Source organism: Arachis stenosperma, chromosome 1 (assembly GCF_014773155.1).
Source record: "Arachis stenosperma cultivar V10309 chromosome 1, arast.V10309.gnm1.PFL2, whole genome shotgun sequence".
In the NCBI taxonomy this organism is placed as follows: Eukaryota; Viridiplantae; Streptophyta; class Magnoliopsida; order Fabales; family Fabaceae; genus Arachis; species Arachis stenosperma.
Genome location: NC_080377.1, coordinates 23100609 through 23117701, shown reverse-complemented (window position 1 = coordinate 23117701; position 17093 = coordinate 23100609). Strand labels below are relative to the sequence as shown.

Genomic DNA, 17093 nt, shown 5'->3' with positions numbered 1-17093 from the left:
TACTTATTTATATTAATTATTAAACTAATTTTAAATTTTAAAATAAATTAAAATAATTAAAATCTCTAAATAATTCTATAAAAAAAAATAAATATAACTAACCTAAAAAAAACATAAAAAATTTTCTTAAAAACATAAAAAATTTTATTCCTAAAGAAAAGATAAATAAGATAAAAATTTGATATCGGAGAATTTTTTTTATTGTATTATAATTGGTTGCTTCATTCATTCGCTTGTATAAACGTACAGATATACGTGTATGCTTTCTCCGTCCCCACTTTGCACCCTTCACGCACTCCCAACCTTCAAAACAACACACAGAACAGGATAAAGCTTAGGAAACATCGCGGAAGCAGCAGCAGCAGCTTCTCTTACCTAATTATTGTTTTTGTGTTCATTTTCCTCATTATTATTAGTGTATTGCTGCTCGAAAAAGATACGCTAAATTAAAGATGGCGCATGTGTTGGCAATGGTGGTGGAAGGAGTTGAGGATTTTGTGAAGACGCTTTGGGCTTTGCAAGAACGCCGATTGTCTCATACTTTCCATGCTGTCACCTCTACGGCAATTTCTGTAACCACGACGCTTGTGGTTTGTTTTTTGTCCATTCATCATATTCATACACTAAGACGAGGTGCTATGGCCTTTTCTTCTTTCTGATCTGCTGACTTGTAATAACTAATCTTCTGCTAGTATATATATCAACTTACGAGGTTTTCATTCTTCTTAATCATTCAGAGTGTTAGCTTTTCTTTTTGAATTTTTCCTTTCTTTTTCTTTTATTATTTGTGCTTTAAGGGAAATATTGAGTCTTGTTATCGCCATTAACTTAGTAATCCAAGACGGTTTTTGTTGGCAAATTGAGCCTAAGAGCATAGTTACATGAATGAATTCACTAATTAATGTACCGCGCATCAATTTGAGCGTACCGCATAGTAATCATCTACCGAAATATATTTTGCACGTAAAATATTTTATATACGTTGTATCTATTTTCGTATTAGAATGTATTGCGTTCCGTATAGCTATGCTTAGAGCTCATGCATAACCAATTCTAGTCGCTTTGCTTCCTTGTTTCTAAGGTGACTAGGTAAGGGCCTTAACCAAACATGGCCTTGGCTTGTTTTGGGCAAGTACATTTGTGCACAGCTGCAGATATTATGATTTATATATATGAGCTTTCGCACTTTAATTAGTCAAAGATCGTAAAAATAATATCTTCAATTCAACAATGGAGAAGAGGGAGAGGGTGGTCGTGAAGTTCAAATCCCTAAATATGAGCACATTCGCTAGGGCGGTGTGTGACAATTTGCTACCGGGTAAACGATATAAAGTGAAGACTGCAGAAAACTACTAACAGCTTCACCATCGAAGTTATACAATACTAAATCCAAACCAAACAATAATAAAATAACTGGCGAATTTGTTGTCTTATATAACATGTTCAGTTTTGAGCGTTGACTAAGGCAGGGCGTGGAAAACGTGAAACCCTGCCACAGTGCCACCCGGTGCCTGGTGGACTCTTGGACCGTATGTGTCATCATCTAATCATGCTTTACATTGATATATTGCTTCAGTGAAATCAATCACTAGTAAATTTTGTGCACTATACTATTATCTTTTGAGATTAAAGATGTGCCATTCTTAATAGACATGGTAATATAAAATGTCAAGATAAGGACTCCTAGTCTTATCAGGTGGTGTTGCTACTTGCTATATTGCAGATGATGATGGCAAACATTTTGCAAGCGCTATTACATATGTTGGCAGTTAGAACAATAAACGATAATCAGATTCAAATCCCGCTTAGATCTCATATATATTACATAAAAAACTCTCACTATTAGGCCCCTTAGTGGCTTGCAGGCATTATACATTGATCTTGGTTGACTGCAGCCAAATTATTAACTAATTACAAAATTTAAAACAAGTATCTAATTCAAGACTTTTAAATTACAGAAATTTAATTAGACATTTGGTAAAACTATAGAAATTGATAGGGTAATTTAACCTATTTTTTAACTCTTCAGTATTGATAGGTCCTTCTAAATTAAAAACAAAGTAAAAAACTTGAATAATTAAAAGCATCCAAAACTTCAGAGGATATTTAAGAAGGTAGTTAAGAAAGATATATCATTTTTCTTGAGCTCCCTAACAAGGAAACTTATTATATTTTCCATCCTGATTCACCTTATTTGTTCTAACCAGATGGAAGCAAACAATACATATGCAGGAAACGATGATTTCCTTGCACTGCTGAAAAGCAACATTTCGAGTGATAAAATTAAAAAAAAAAAAAAACAAAAAGACTATTTTACACACAATATACCTAAACAGCCTACAGGCTACAATCAACATCAAAGAAAGGCCCCATTTAATGTAAAGTTTAGGCCCTAAGGTATCCTTTTTCCTCCAAGTATGATATCACTATCTCTGCCATCTCGCAAGGAGACTTAAAACCATTTCCTTGCTGCTGTTGTAATACAATCTGCAAGATTAGAAATCCAAGTTATTAGAAAAAGAGTGTGGAGACAGGAAGACCATTCTTGAAGAAACGAGAAAGAGTGAGAAAATGAGAGATTCTTGGAGAGAGTGATGCAGAAGTGAGAAGAGACATTGCTTCTGATACCATATTGAGAATGTGGAAGAAATGGAGAAATGACGATTCTCATTGAATAATGTAGTTACAATCGAGGTATAAATACAAGTGAGTTAGCAGCAGCTAACTAACTATTAACAGAAAGCTGAGTAACAAACTGCTATGCTAAAAGGGAAAATCACTAACTAACTGATTTAATTACATGAGTCACTACCTGCTAACTAGTTATTAGTTAAGTATCCATAATACAAGTCCTTAAAATAAAAATGACAAGTGCAAACAATCAAATGATAAACAGAAAAAAAGGGAGTATTTTAACATCCTAGAGAAGAAAGTTAAACAGAATAAAAAGCAGGGTATTTGACAGCAGCTTTTCCCTTAAAAGTTGGACCCCAGGCAAAGAGAAGTAAAAATGGTCAGTCCCTAGAATATCTATTTGCTAGTGTTTTCCTCCTTCAAAGATACCAATAAGCACAGCATAACAACTACACATAAATACTGAAATACATACCTCACAACTACTTGGTGGTTCATATGGATCGTCAATACCAGTGAAACCTGCAGAAGACCAAATAAATAATTCAATCCTGTTAGGATTTAAAAGGGCTGACATACCACAATGATGAACAGAAATGAGAAAATAGCAAATTCAGAGGTACAGGCTTTGCACACTACGAATTGAACACCATAATAGTAAATTTGATCGCAAGCAGTAGCTTGAAAATTTGACTTACATACCTTTAATCTTTCCAGCTCGAGCAAGTTTATAGAGCCCCTTTGGGTCCCTAGCTTCACACACATGCAGAGGCACATCTATGAAAACCTACAATATGCGAGTATTATGTTAGCTATGAAGAAACACTTGTCTAGGTCCATCATCATACAGCACCCTGTTGTTAACCAAGTAGGAATATACCTCAATAAAATCACCTTCTGGAACTAGTGCTCTGCATGCATCTCTATCCTTTTGGTAGGGCGAAATTAAACTCGTGATGCAAATAAGACCAGCATCAGCAAATAGTTTTGCTACCTCACCTGAAGTTAAATCATATGTTGTCTGACTGTTAATAATATACAACGTACCTGGAAGATATAGGGGAAAACATTTGAAGACTTTGGAAAGTAGAAACTCACCAATCCTTCGTATATTTTCTGATCGATCTTCTGCCCTAAAACTAAGATCACGGTTTAGACCATGTCGAACATTGTCACCATCAAGGATATAAGTCAGTTTGCCTCGAGCGTGCAGGCTTCTACTCAATGCACATGCAAGAGTGCTTTTTCCTAAAATCAATTATAGTTAATAAATCAGAGAAAGAGAACATCGCTATATGGAAATTTGAAAGATAATGGTACATTATGATATCTGAAGAAACTAAGACACCACTTTTCATTTTCTACATCTGTAGAATTATATTTAAGAGACATTACAGTTGCATCAGGCACGTATTTTCAAGATATCTTAATCATTACAATTTTCAAACTTGTTTGGATTTTTTTTTCTTTTTCAATACAGAAGAAATTTATCATGATGAACAGCATGAAGTACAAAGAGCAGAGAAGATAAAGAATCCTCGTGTACAAAAAAGACTGAAGCATAAAACGAAAAAAGGACAGTCCGGTGTACAAGCATTTCGCGTAAACACAAGGTCCGGGAAACAACATGAAATATATATACCCAATGCCTTAATAAATCATTTAGGGAAACACCATTGAAAAGGCTATGAGCTATATGTATCCAATGCCTTAATAAATCATTTAGGGAAACACCATTGAAAAGGCTATGAGCTTTACTCCAAATAGAAACCAACTAAATGTGTCAAAGAAATCTCCTTAATGATTTGAAAGTTCAGCTCTAACATGTAACAAAAAATACCATATTGTAGCAATGATTGCATCATAGCATTGATCCAAGGATCTAGGTCACACCCAGCATTTACCCCAAATGCCAAACAGAGAAAAGATAGCGTACAGGTTCTGTGCCAGCAACATATAGCACACATTAAAACATCCCTTATGATATAAGATCACCAGGAGAAACTAACAACTGCTGCTCATAGTTAGTGTAGTTGCAGATAGTTGTATATGTTAAGTTGAAAATCAGGGCCGAATTACAGTAAGCATAGTTTGACAAAGATCTATCACATCATAAGTTAAATTTGCCAAAAAATTCACCTTGACTTTAGGCAATTAGAGAGTTAGGGTCAAACAATATTCAAATCTTACTTTCACTAGCAAGTGATAAGCTAAAGGCTAAAGCTGAGACTGAACCACAAAAGTACAGACCTTGATTACAAGGTAGACAAGCAAAAAAATCATTTTATATAGTGGTTGTTATAACAGTATAACTAATGGGATTTTTAGAGCCAATAAATCCTATAGTGGTTATAAGTCATCATATGTAGAGTTAACAAATGTGTTCTGTGATTTGCTGCACCTTTTCTGGTTCAGTATCAATCCTGTCCATTTCATATTTCATACTGTTTAACAGGCAGGTGAAAAGTTTATTGAAAAACAAATGCAGTAGCAAAGTGATATTATAATACTAAAGTTGAAGAGTAACCAGGGTGGATCACCTGTGGACTGTGGTTAAAGGTGGGTCCAAGAAAAGCCCAAGAAAAGAATCAGAGAATGGTATACATATCAAAACAAGATGATGTGTTATTAACTGACAAAAGGGAGGATATAGAAGATGAATGCTACTTCAGACTTCCAATAAACATATCACATGAAATCAAAGCTACGAATCAAATCACCATTGGACTCCTGGGTATTTTAGCCAAGAACCCTATTGTTGCACACATAGTTGTGCTCTTATTTCTACTTGATCAATCAATGAAGTAAAGGAGACATTCGGAGATAGTTGATATCCAAAATTCCACAAACCTGAGCCGCTGAGACCTGTTAACCAAACAACACAACCTCTTTGCTGCAGCAGCTGCTGTCTATCACGTTTCTGAATTGGACAGTCATGCCACAAAATGTTTGTTGAATTTCCGACATTTGACACCTGGCAGGGATTTTTACCTGGTTCAATTACAATTAGATTATCAAGGTGTCTAAATTCTAAGCTAGACAATACATGGAAAAGAAAAAAAAGTCAACTCTTTGGAATGTTTAAACTATAATCTCCATGAAGTGGATGACCTTTTTTTCGGCTTCACTCAAAAAGGAATTTCACAAAAAAAGAAATCATGTGCAAAAGCTTTTCTTGAAGCATGAAAGATGAAGAAGAAAAGGAAGGGGAAAATAAACATAAATAGCAATAAAGAAGAAACAATTCTACAACGACAACACGTACCATTCATCTTCCCAATTTAAATTTATGATTATGATGCTAATGTTTACCAGATCCCAAAGGCAACTCAAACTGCAGTACTGCACTTTGTTTTATGGCTATGGAGGCTTATGGGTGAACATACGCATCGGTTTTAAGCTGACTTGTTTAGGCGTTGCAAAGACCCTTATCCTTGCCATATGTCACGGTTTATATGGCTAAGGTTTCTGTATTTTCCCAATACCAACTTATTAAGATAGACTCGTATATGTGATGTGATACGGAACATTTGGAATGCTACAAAGGAATCTCTTTCCTACTAATAATTATGGCTTTGACTGTGTAAACCATTTTATGTGGAAAATTAGGAATTACACATAGATGGCACTATTTAAAATTTTACTAATTAATTAAGATATTAAAATAAAACAATTCTACTGAGATTCTTCTACGGTATAACAACGAAGATCGTTCTCTACCTATTCGGCAACTAACTCAACACTTACCAACATTAAAAAAGGAGAATAAGAATCTGAACCAAAGAATTTCAGATACAAAAAGGAGAAAAAGGTATCCACATTCTAGATCTTGATATTATTCAAATAAAAGAAAAAAAGGTTAAAATTAGAAACAATACCTGAAAAAGAAGCTCTGTTTTCATTCCATGACGAGTCAGAATCCTCCATTTCCTTAATTTGCTTCACATTCTCATTGGACATCACTGAGCATTTGCGACTATAGTCGCTTCCGACGTCGTCATCGTCTTTCGCTTTAATCGGTTTCAACGAGTTCCATCTCGCCCGGCCACCGCATAGGACCAATCTCTTCCGAGAACCGTGCAATCGAGCGGCACTAATCCCACAGAGCTTCGAAAATCGTAGGTTCTCCGCCGCCTGCGATGCTGACGGTTCGCATTCGACGTCGCAGAGAACGGCGGAGCTGCACGGCGGTGGCGATGATCTTACGACGCTCATATCCGCCGGAGAAGAAGGTTGATTGATTAGATGGAAAAACAAAAAATTCGGTTGGAGAGAGAGAGATAGAGAGAAGTGACTGGTGAGAAGGAATGGAGTTGGTGCGGTATGAAACTCCGAGCACTAGCACTGCAGTGTGTGTCCGTGACGGTTTCTACTTTCTCGTTATGGATAACATCCAATGTGTACTATTTATATTATGCTTAAGCAAATTTAATTTCATATTTTAGCATTGAAGTTTTTTAACACTGGATACTTTAGTTTTAGGCAGAAAAACTCATGTTTCACGTAAAAGTTGATATATGAGAGGCGAGAGATAATTTGATTGATTTGATTAAATTTTTATTTATCAGCTCTTACGTATTAATTTTATGTGAAATTGACTTCATTTAAATGTTTATTTTAATTTTTTAGGATTTATAATAAAAAAATATTAGAGGCATTAAAATTTATTATTTTAATTATTAATTAGTTATTAATATTTAAAAATATAAAATAAAATATGTCATTAAATTATTATATTACAAGAATTAATTAAAAAAAGTGAGTTAATTAGCTAAATAATAACAAAAAATAATAAATTTTAATAATTCTTAATATTTTTATTTAAAATATGCAAAAAAGTTTTTAATATTTACTTTTATTAGATAATATATTCTTTTTTCTACATCTATGTATTATATATTTTTGTTTTGTTTGCAAAAGAATGATATTTATCTCGTTTACATTATATTATAAACAATAAAATCAAGTAGTTAAACAACTAAAAAAAGTATCTTGGTATACTTTATTTTAATATAGATTATATGCTTTGATTTTATTTTCTAATTTAATCCAATTTGATTCAAAAAATTATATTTTTACTGTATAGATTTGAAAAAAGAAAATTTAGTCTAACTTTATCTAAATTAGTGTGATTTAGATTGGATTGATTTATATAAAATCTAATTTTGAATTTATATTTTAAAATTTAATTATCAACTTTTTTTCAAAAGTGTAAATACAGAATTTTATTTATGATGAGTATCGCAGCAGAACTAAAAGTGTTTTTTTTTTTTTTTGAATTTTTGTTGTAAAAAAAGATATAGAGATTAGAGACAAAAAAATATATTTTACCATGTTTCATTCTCTTATAATCTCACATACCTCATAGAGTCTCTTTATATAGTACTAAGTGGATAATAAGCTTACTAAATAACACGCTAAGTATTTATTGATTCATTACGTTTATTGTTCTATTATATTAAAAAAAACACCAAACATTAAAATTTCTTAGAAAAGCTAAATGGAATCTCTACACAGCCCACTAAATATTAAAGTCTCACTAAACACTTAAAATAACAATTAAAGGCCCACTAGTTGTTCTAATAATTTAGAAACTCTTAAATACTACAACTAACAAAAAAAGATCACCAAAAATCTTCTGAAATATAACTAAATATCCTATACGAATTTAACAAAAATAATACAAATTATTCTTTAATTTTACATCCCTTGCTCATATCATACTCCATTTCTTAAAGAAAATTCGTCTCCAAATCATATGCTACTTGAATTGAACAAAACATTGTTTATATTTGTTTGGAGAGTACTTCAATTGTAGAATTTTGTTACGTGACATTTCTATGCTCGTCAATATCAAATGATATTAAGAGTTTGTTGCTTTGATACTAAATAATGAGAATCGTGTATTGGCATTGTAAAAAAAATATTGAATACTGTCAGATTTAATATTAGACGCTAGCGACAGATTTACTAATGAATTTACTCACAAATTTGGTAATAAATTCGTTGGATAAAAAAATTACTGTCAAATTTGACTTTTCGACGGTAAACTCATTAGAAATAATTAGAGAAAAAAAATTTAGCACAATTATTATCGGTGGATAAATCTAACGGTAATCCAAATTAGTAGAACGCTGCATTTTAGTCATTTGCAAAGCATTAAGTTTGTCGATATATTCGACGGTAATCTTGTCCTAAATTCGAATCGTAAACCCTCTTCCCCTCATTTCTAAACTACTCCCTTTCTTTATAACCTTCTCCTTCCTCTCTCTCTTCCTCCCTCTCTCACAAACCACTTCCGGTAACCTCTCTACCACTGTCGGCCACCATCAATAGCGTTAAAAAACTACGTGGACTCCTTATTACGTTGCGTGGGTTATTCTATGGCTACTATTTTTGTCGTTCCACCACTGCTACCGCTATCACTATTGCCATCGTTGTCGTTGTTGCTCCTTGTATCACCGGAGCTGCCTCCTTCCTTCTTCTAGGTATGTTGTCCTTCTCCTTGTTCTACTATTTTTTAATTTATTTAAAAAATCTTAAATTCTAATTTATTTAATTTTAATTTGTTATGTATTAAAAAATTTGTAATTAGGATGTTTGTATTATAGATTTAACTGTTTTTTAAATTTAGTTCATATATTAGTTTAGATTTAGGATTTTTTTAAATTCTATTTTGATTATTCTGTGTTTAAAATTTTGTTTATATTTTTATTTTGAATTTTGTTTTAATGATTTTGTATTTATTATTCTAATTTCTGTTTATTGTTTTAATTTTTGTTTATTATTCTACAAGTATAATATCTCCAATTGTATTATTTTAATTTATATTTTTAATTAGTTAATTGCTATTAATTGTTCTGAGTAAATATTAATTTGTTAGATAATTTATATTCAAATTAATCATATTCTACTAATACCTGCTGACTTTGGCATTAACATACTTTGCAAGTAGTTATCCCCAACTACTATTTCAAGGAGGCTTTTTATAGTTTAAGATTACCCTCATGCCAAACTCAAACTCTCTCAAACAACTCGAGTAAACACACACACATGTACGTATGTTACGATATTATATAATTGCCTAAAATAAAAATAGTTATATTTTTGTCTAATTTTATAAGTGTTTGTAAATCTTGGTTTAAAATTAGGAATTACAAAACACACATAAATCATGATTATAAACCAAGATTTACAACCAAACATAAATTTTTATTGGTTTTAAACCATATTTTAATAAAAAAATTATATATAAATTATAGTTGTAATTGATAAGACTCCGGATTTTTAAAAATTATATAGTAAGTTATTTATAATTTATTATATTCGTCGATAATTTTATTTAAAAAAAATTATTGTCCTAAAAATAATTAAATTATATTTTATGATATTTTAAGTTTAAGATCTATTATGTTTTATAAACTTTTTAAAATAATTTAATATTTTTATATTAGGAATTTAAAATTTTAATAATTAAAAATAATGAGAGTTTTATACAATTTAAATTGAATAATTAAAGATTTTGATTAATTTTATGAACTAAGAGAAATTTATTTATTAATCTCTAATTTAAATTAAAATATTTAATTAAATATAATTTTGTGAACTAAATAGTATTCTTAAATTTAATTATATTGGATTAAATTGATTTTAAATTAATACTCTATCTAAACCCTAATTCCCAAATCAAAATCCTAAATCCCCAAAACACAATTCTAACCTTAATTTTCCTAAACTAGCCGCCATTATTCCTCACCCATCCTCACCAACACACACACACGGTTCAGAAAGAATAAAAGAAAGAAAGGAAAGAAGAAAAGTAAAGAAAGAAGGAAATGGGAGGAAGGAGGGAAATCCGAGAGAGAGGAAGAGAGTGCGGGGAAGGAGAAGCTCGCGCCGATGTCAACCCATCGCCGCCGTTCATCCTTGCCGCCGCCAGTTGCGTCATCGCGAAGAAGAGATGCGCGAAAGAGGAAAGGCCGATTCTGTCACCACTGCCACGTCGTGCTCCACGCCGTCGCCGTCACTGTTCCATCACGAGAAAAGGACGCGCGAGGGAGGAAATAGAACCGCGAGAAAGCTCAACCATGGAGAGAGGAGACGCGCGTCGGATCTGTCACCACCGGTCTGCCCAGCCGACCCGTCGACAAACCACGTCGCCGTCCGTGAAGCTGTCTCCGTCGCCGCTGCCGGAGGTCGCCATCGGAGCCGCCATTCCACTTCTGTCATTCTTTTTTTTTAAAGTGAGTTGCCCGCGCCTTGAAGCTCTTTTTGTAATCATTCTAGCTATTTGTGGTTAAGGATTTTGATGTATAGATGTTGTAGGGTTAATTTTATGGGTTTGCATGTCAAAAATTAAGGTTGTTGCTGAGCCACTGAAGCTCCTGGCCGCTGTCAGAGCTGCTGCCGGTTAAGTTTGGGGTGGCTGGTGCGTCGTTCTTTTATTCCAGTAAGTGTCTCTATCTCAAAATCCTCGCCCTTGGTTTTCTGTTATGTGTTTTGAGGTTTCCACAATATTGATGTTTTAGGAGTTAATAACCGGGGTTGCATGTTGTGACTTAAAGATGTTTATGCTGTTGCAAAAGTGTGCGGGCTATGAATTAAAGCTGCTGTTGGTTTTGGGACAAGAGGAAAGAAATTCGTTAATGCGTTTGGGTTATGGGTTCGCTTATCGAGAAATGGGTCTTTTTCAAAAAACTAAATTCTATATTTTGGAGTTGCTGTATATGGATATTTATGTGAGAAATATATTTTAGTGATTGTATAAGTCTTTTATGTATTGTTTGATTGTATTGGATGGATATGAATGCTTGTTTGATTGGATTAGTATTTGGATCGTGAAACAGATTGGTTTTGAAGTATCTCTTTAAAATTATTTCTTCAAAAGTTTTGAAACTGAGTTTAATTCCGTTGAGAATGAAGTTTCTTCTTGAGATATGAGAATGATATGAAATTTTTGGAATTAATCTGATTTTAAACTGATTTGGTTTTGAACTCGTGGAAGGAGTTGCCTAAAGGTTTGGTTGGGACTCGAAAAAGGTAGCAAAGTCCAAGTTTTAACGGAGATGCTGTCGAATTTTTATAAAATTAAGATTTTGTTTTAAAATGTGATTTTGAAAAGGATTTGGATTTGGGAGGCCCTATTATTTGGTTCTTAATTTATTAAGAAATTGGTGTTTCGAGTTTAAGTTGTTTAAGGAAAGTTTATGTTTTATGATTGATTTAAATATGAAAGGGCCTATGTTTTGAAGATTGATTAAGGAAGTACCTTTGGAGGAGTTTTAGTGGATTCTAAAAGAAATTGAATTTTGATTAATTAAATTCGTTTTACTTTTGAGGTATTCTTTAAATTTTGCCTTAGCAAGATTAAACAATTTCAAGCCTTGGAAAGGTTTCCGATTTAAGAATGAAATGAAATTGGTTTTTGGGCTTAAATAACTTTGGTTTTGAAAGTGGTTCGAAACTTTTGGCTTACATGCCTTGGTGTTGATTTTTAATCTTTGTTTTAATTGATTTCAATTTAAGTAACTATGATTCTGAGGATTTATAAAGAATTGAAGGAATGAGGCAGCTTATTTTGTCTAGAGTCTTGAGTCTTTGCCAAGGTTGTTAATTAATAAATCTGATTTGAAATAGTCAAACAAATTATTTAAAAGTGAAGGATTGAGTCTTTTCAACAAAAATTCCTTTTTGATATGATATTTTTGAAAGTCTTTTGGAAGTTTTGGGTAATGTCACATAAGGTGGCTAAGTTTTGAAAGAGAATTGATTTTGAAGAAAAACGTGAAATATGGCATGAGTGATGACTTGACTTGGTTTGGATTGTGAATGAAGTGCGAAAATGATGATGAATGAATGGTTATGAATGAATATTTGGCTTATGAATTTAATGTTATCTGAGATACGAGTTTCCTTGGGTATAGAACCGTGGCTTGCCACCACGTATTCCAGGTTGATACTCGATACTCTGTTGACCCTACGTAGCAAGGGTGACCGGGCACGTATAAATTTCCGGGAATGGAAAACCACCATTGAGTAAAGTTATATATGAATGTATGAGTTATGAATGAAATAAGAAAAAAGCTATGAATAGACTCATGGGGATGCACGACGAGGGACAGTCCAAGGGTTTTGGACTTGTCAGGTTGGCTTGATAACCAACAGATGAGCCTCATCAGCCACTAGGACATGCATTCATCATATGCATCTATGTGACATTGTTTGGGTGTTCATATTGTACTTGGTTTGCCTATGTGATTAATTATGTTTAATTGCTAATTGCTCTACTTGAAGTACCTGCTTGATTGTGCTTGAACCTTACTTGTGTTTGTGATTGAAAATTGGGTGGATTGTGATGGGTTGGTTGTGGATTGAATTGTTTTGGCCTAGGGCCGTGATTGGTTATGAGATGGGCCGGAGGTTGTGTTTGGTTTGTGTTTCGGTTTGGAAAAGTATGAAAAACTAAACTGGTTCAGCATAGACTTAATGAACCTATGTGTTCATACCCTGGGTCGAGCCGTCCGACCCGGGATGTTCGACAGACAAAGCGACTGACCTCTTCAGGTCAGGACAACCCGACCTCTTCAGGTCAGGACGACCCGACCTCTCCTCAAAGAGCTCGGCCAAGTCACAGGAAAGCCCAAACGAAGGGCCCAAATAGAGGAACGCGCCCCAAAATTCAAGGGCAGCCCAAGCCCATAGAGATAAAGGCGGTTCCCTTATAGATGACCTCACATAAAGATAAGATAAAGATAAGATAAGATAACTAACTTATCTTATCCGCAGGAGGCCACATCTCACCATTATAAATACACTGGAGCACCCAGGTACCCCCCACCCTCCGGGGATGAAGGATCAGCACCACCACCAAGTCCAACAAGTCGGACACACCAGCTCCGGCCGCTACACACCTGCCGGACACGTCGGCTCCGACCAGCACAGAAGATCTCATCCGAGATCGACCTACAGTTTCAGGTAACCCTCGAAACATTGGCGCCGTTGCCGGGAACCTGAAATTCATCCCATTAACATGGCGGATGACCATGACAACAACCACGATTCAGGTTTGGAAGACAGAACACCGCATAAAAACGCGGACACGATACTCAAAGATACTCCAGAAACCAACGAAGACAAAAATTCATCAAATCCAGGAGTAATAGAATCACTTCAAAATCGATTGGAGCAACTTGAGAAAGAAGCCCAACATCGACGCAAAAAAGAAGAAGATCTACGCCGGGAGATAAGGCGGCGCCGAGAATTAGAAGATAAGCTTATAAAACTCGAAGCTGATCTCAAAACTAAAGCTACTCGACCACCCACAGAGGATAGCTCTCAAAAAGATCAAGATCCATTCACCAGAGAAATTATGAAGACCAAAATTCCAAAAGATTTCAAGCTTCCGGATATGACTCTATATGACGGCACCTCGGACCCCAACCATCATCTCAGCAACTTCAGAAGTAGAATGTACCTCATTGATGCCTCAGATGCAGTTCGCTGCAAAGCCTTTCCAACAACTCTCACCAAGACAGCCATTAAATGGTTCGACAACCTACCTCCAAAATCCATCTCGAGTTTCGACGACCTGGCCAAGAAGTTCCTGGCCCGATTCTCCATACAAAAGGACAAAGCCAAACACGCACCTAGCCTACTAGGGATCAAGCAAGGAGATCGGGAGAGCCTTCGCAACTACATGGAAAGATTCAACAAAACATGCATGGACATACAAAGTCTTTCAACAGAAGCTGCCATTATGGGCCTCATAAATGGCCTACGAGAAGGACCATTTAGCCAATCTATATCAAAGAGATACCCGACATCCTTAGACGAAGTACAAGAATGGGCATAGAAATACATCAACATGGAGGAAAATTCTCGACTTGGCGAAGCCTCAAGGTTCGGTTCTGCCTACCGAGATAAAGAATCCAAGAAAAAGGAGGATCGCTCCGGAGAGAAAATCAAAAAATATCATAACTATACTCCTCTTAGGGTATCATTGGTAGATGTTTACAAAGAAGTCTGCCATACAGAGAAAATCCCTCCAGCGCGGCCACTTAAAGGCAAAAGAGGATGAGAAAATCGGAATGAATACTGTGAATATCACCGACTTCGAGGGCATTCTACCAATGAATGCTTCGACTTGAAAAACATCATAGAAAAACTAGTAAGAGAAGGAAAACTAGATCGGTTTTTTGGCTAATCGAGATGACGAACCAAGAAAAAGAAGAAGGGATGAGGATGTTGGACGATCTGAACGATCACCTCGCACACCGGAAAGACACATTCACGTAATACACGGCGGATTTGCTGGAGGAGGAATCTCCAAATCATCTCGCAAGCGACACCTCAAAGAGGTGTATCACGTCGAAGGAAAAAAGGAAGCCCCAGACATCCCAGCAATCACGTTTACCAAGGAAGACGCATCCGGAATCATCTCGGGACATGACGACCCCATGGTCATTACGATCATACTGGCAAACGCCAACCTTCACCGTACACTAATTGACCAGGGAAGCTCTGCCGACATCTTATTCAAAACTGCCTTCGACAAACTCGGTCTAGAAGAAAAAGAGCTAAGAGCGTACCCGAACAGCCTGTTCGGACTAGGAGATGCCCCAGTTCAACCGCTGGGATACGTATCGCTACATACAACCTTCGGAAAGGGGAACCAATCCATAACACTCAAGATAGACTACATCGTGGTCGACGTAAGCTCAGCCTACAATGCCTTAATAGGTCGGACAACGTTAAATCAACTCGGCGCAATAGTTTCAACTCCACATCTATGTATGAAATTCCCAACTGCGGAAGGAATAGCTACAATAAAGGCAGATCAAAAGATGGCACGTCGCTGTTATAACGAAAGCCTAAACCTTCGAGGTGAAGGAGGAGAGTTCCACACAATCGAGCTCGGTGGAGTTCAGAGGCGAGAAGAATTCCGACCACAACCCGAAGGAGAAGTAGAAAGAGTCCAGATCGGAGACACCTCGGATAAAACAACTAATATTGGCACGATCCTGAAAGGAGACACAAAGGAATCACTAATATGGTTCCTACGAGATAATGTTGATCTCTTTGCATGGAAAGCTACCGATATGCCAGGCATTAATCCCGAACTAATGAGCCACAAATTGGCAGTCTACCCGGGATCCCGGCCGGTACAACAAAGACGAAGAAAACTCGGACCAGAACGAGCTCAAGCTGTAGAAGAACAAGTACAGGCGCTACTAGAGGCCGGGTTCATAAGGGAAGTCAAATACCCACTATGGCTAGCGAACGTCGTCTTGGTGAAAAAGTCAAATGGGAAGTGACGAATGTGCACCGACTACACCGACCTCAACAAAGCCTGCCCAAAAGACCCTTACCCACTTCCAAGCATCGACGCTCTAGTAGATGCTTCATCAGGATATAAGTATCTCTCGTTCATGGACACGTATTCAGGGTACAACCAAATCCCCATGTATCCGCCAGATCAAGAAAAGACCTCATTCCTAACGTCGAAAGCAAACTACTGTTACATCGTGATGCCTTTCGGTCTCAAGAACGCAGGAGCTACTTATCAAAGGCTAATGAATAAAGTTTTCTCAGATCACATCGGGAAAACCATGGAAGTTTATGTAGACGACATGTTGATAAAGACACAAAGCGAAAATACATTATTATCCGACCTGGCTCAAGTGTTTTACACTATCAGGAAACACGACATGCGGCTCAATCCCGCAAAATGCACCTTCGCAGTAGAAGCAGGCAAATTCTTGGGCTTCATGCTCACACAAAGGGGGATTGAAGCAAATCCAGACAAGTGTCAAGCCATACTCAACATGAAGAGCCCAACTTGTGTCAAAGAAGTACAACAACTCAACGGGAGGCTGGCCGCTCTATCCCGATTCTTAGCAGGAGCTGCGATAAGATCTCTTCCCTTCTATGCTACTTTAAGAAAGGGAAAATAGTTCGAATGGACGACAGAATGTGAACAAGCCTTCCGAGACTTCAAAGAGTTCTTAGGACGGCCACCTATCCTATCTCGGCCACGAGAAGGAGAACCGCTCATATTATATCTCGCAGTAGAGAGCCGGGCAATAGCCTCAGCACTAGTCAGAGAAGACGAACATGGGCAAAAACCCGTCTACTTCATTAGCAAAGCGCTACAGGGATCTGAGCTGAACTACCAGAAAATAGAAAAGTTTGCCTACGCTCTGATCCTCACATCCCAGCGGCTTCGCCCATATTTCCAAGTGCATACCATTAAAGTTCAGACCAACCAACCCATAAAAGGGATATTGCAGAAAACAGATCTAGCAGGACGAATCCTACAATGGGCAATCGAGTTGTCTGAGTTCAACCTCCAATACGAGGCACGGACAGCCATCAAATCACAACACCTGGCCGACTTCATCGCAGAATTCACAGACACCCCGGAAATCCCCATAGAATGGAACATATACGTGGACGGATCC

At 36.1% G+C, this 17093-nt stretch overlaps 1 protein-coding gene across 4 annotated transcripts; it reads right to left on the bottom strand.

The window, feature by feature from the left end:
- Positions 1-2081: 2081 nt before the first annotated feature.
- LOC130947213 (adenylyl-sulfate kinase, chloroplastic-like) lies at positions 2082-7002 on the bottom strand. Of its 4 annotated transcripts, none has more exons than XM_057875922.1 (7): positions 6513-7002; positions 5485-5625; positions 3733-3882; positions 3515-3633; positions 3337-3421; positions 3110-3156; positions 2082-2487 (listed from the first exon to the last, which is right to left on the bottom strand). In XM_057875922.1, the coding sequence occupies exons 1-7, from the start codon at positions 6847-6849 to the stop codon at positions 2386-2388; spliced, it is 981 nt and encodes a 326-aa protein (XP_057731905.1). In that variant the 5' UTR covers positions 6850-7002; the 3' UTR covers positions 2082-2385. The 4 variants fall into 4 exon arrangements, with proteins under 4 accessions (XP_057731905.1, XP_057731907.1, XP_057731908.1 ...); XM_057875924.1 differs by having other exon boundaries at positions 2090-2487; positions 5485-5608; positions 6513-6781; XM_057875925.1 differs by lacking the exon at positions 6513-7002 and adding an exon at positions 5900-6179 and having other exon boundaries at positions 2090-2487; positions 5485-5608.
- Positions 7003-17093: the final 10091 nt, after the last annotated feature.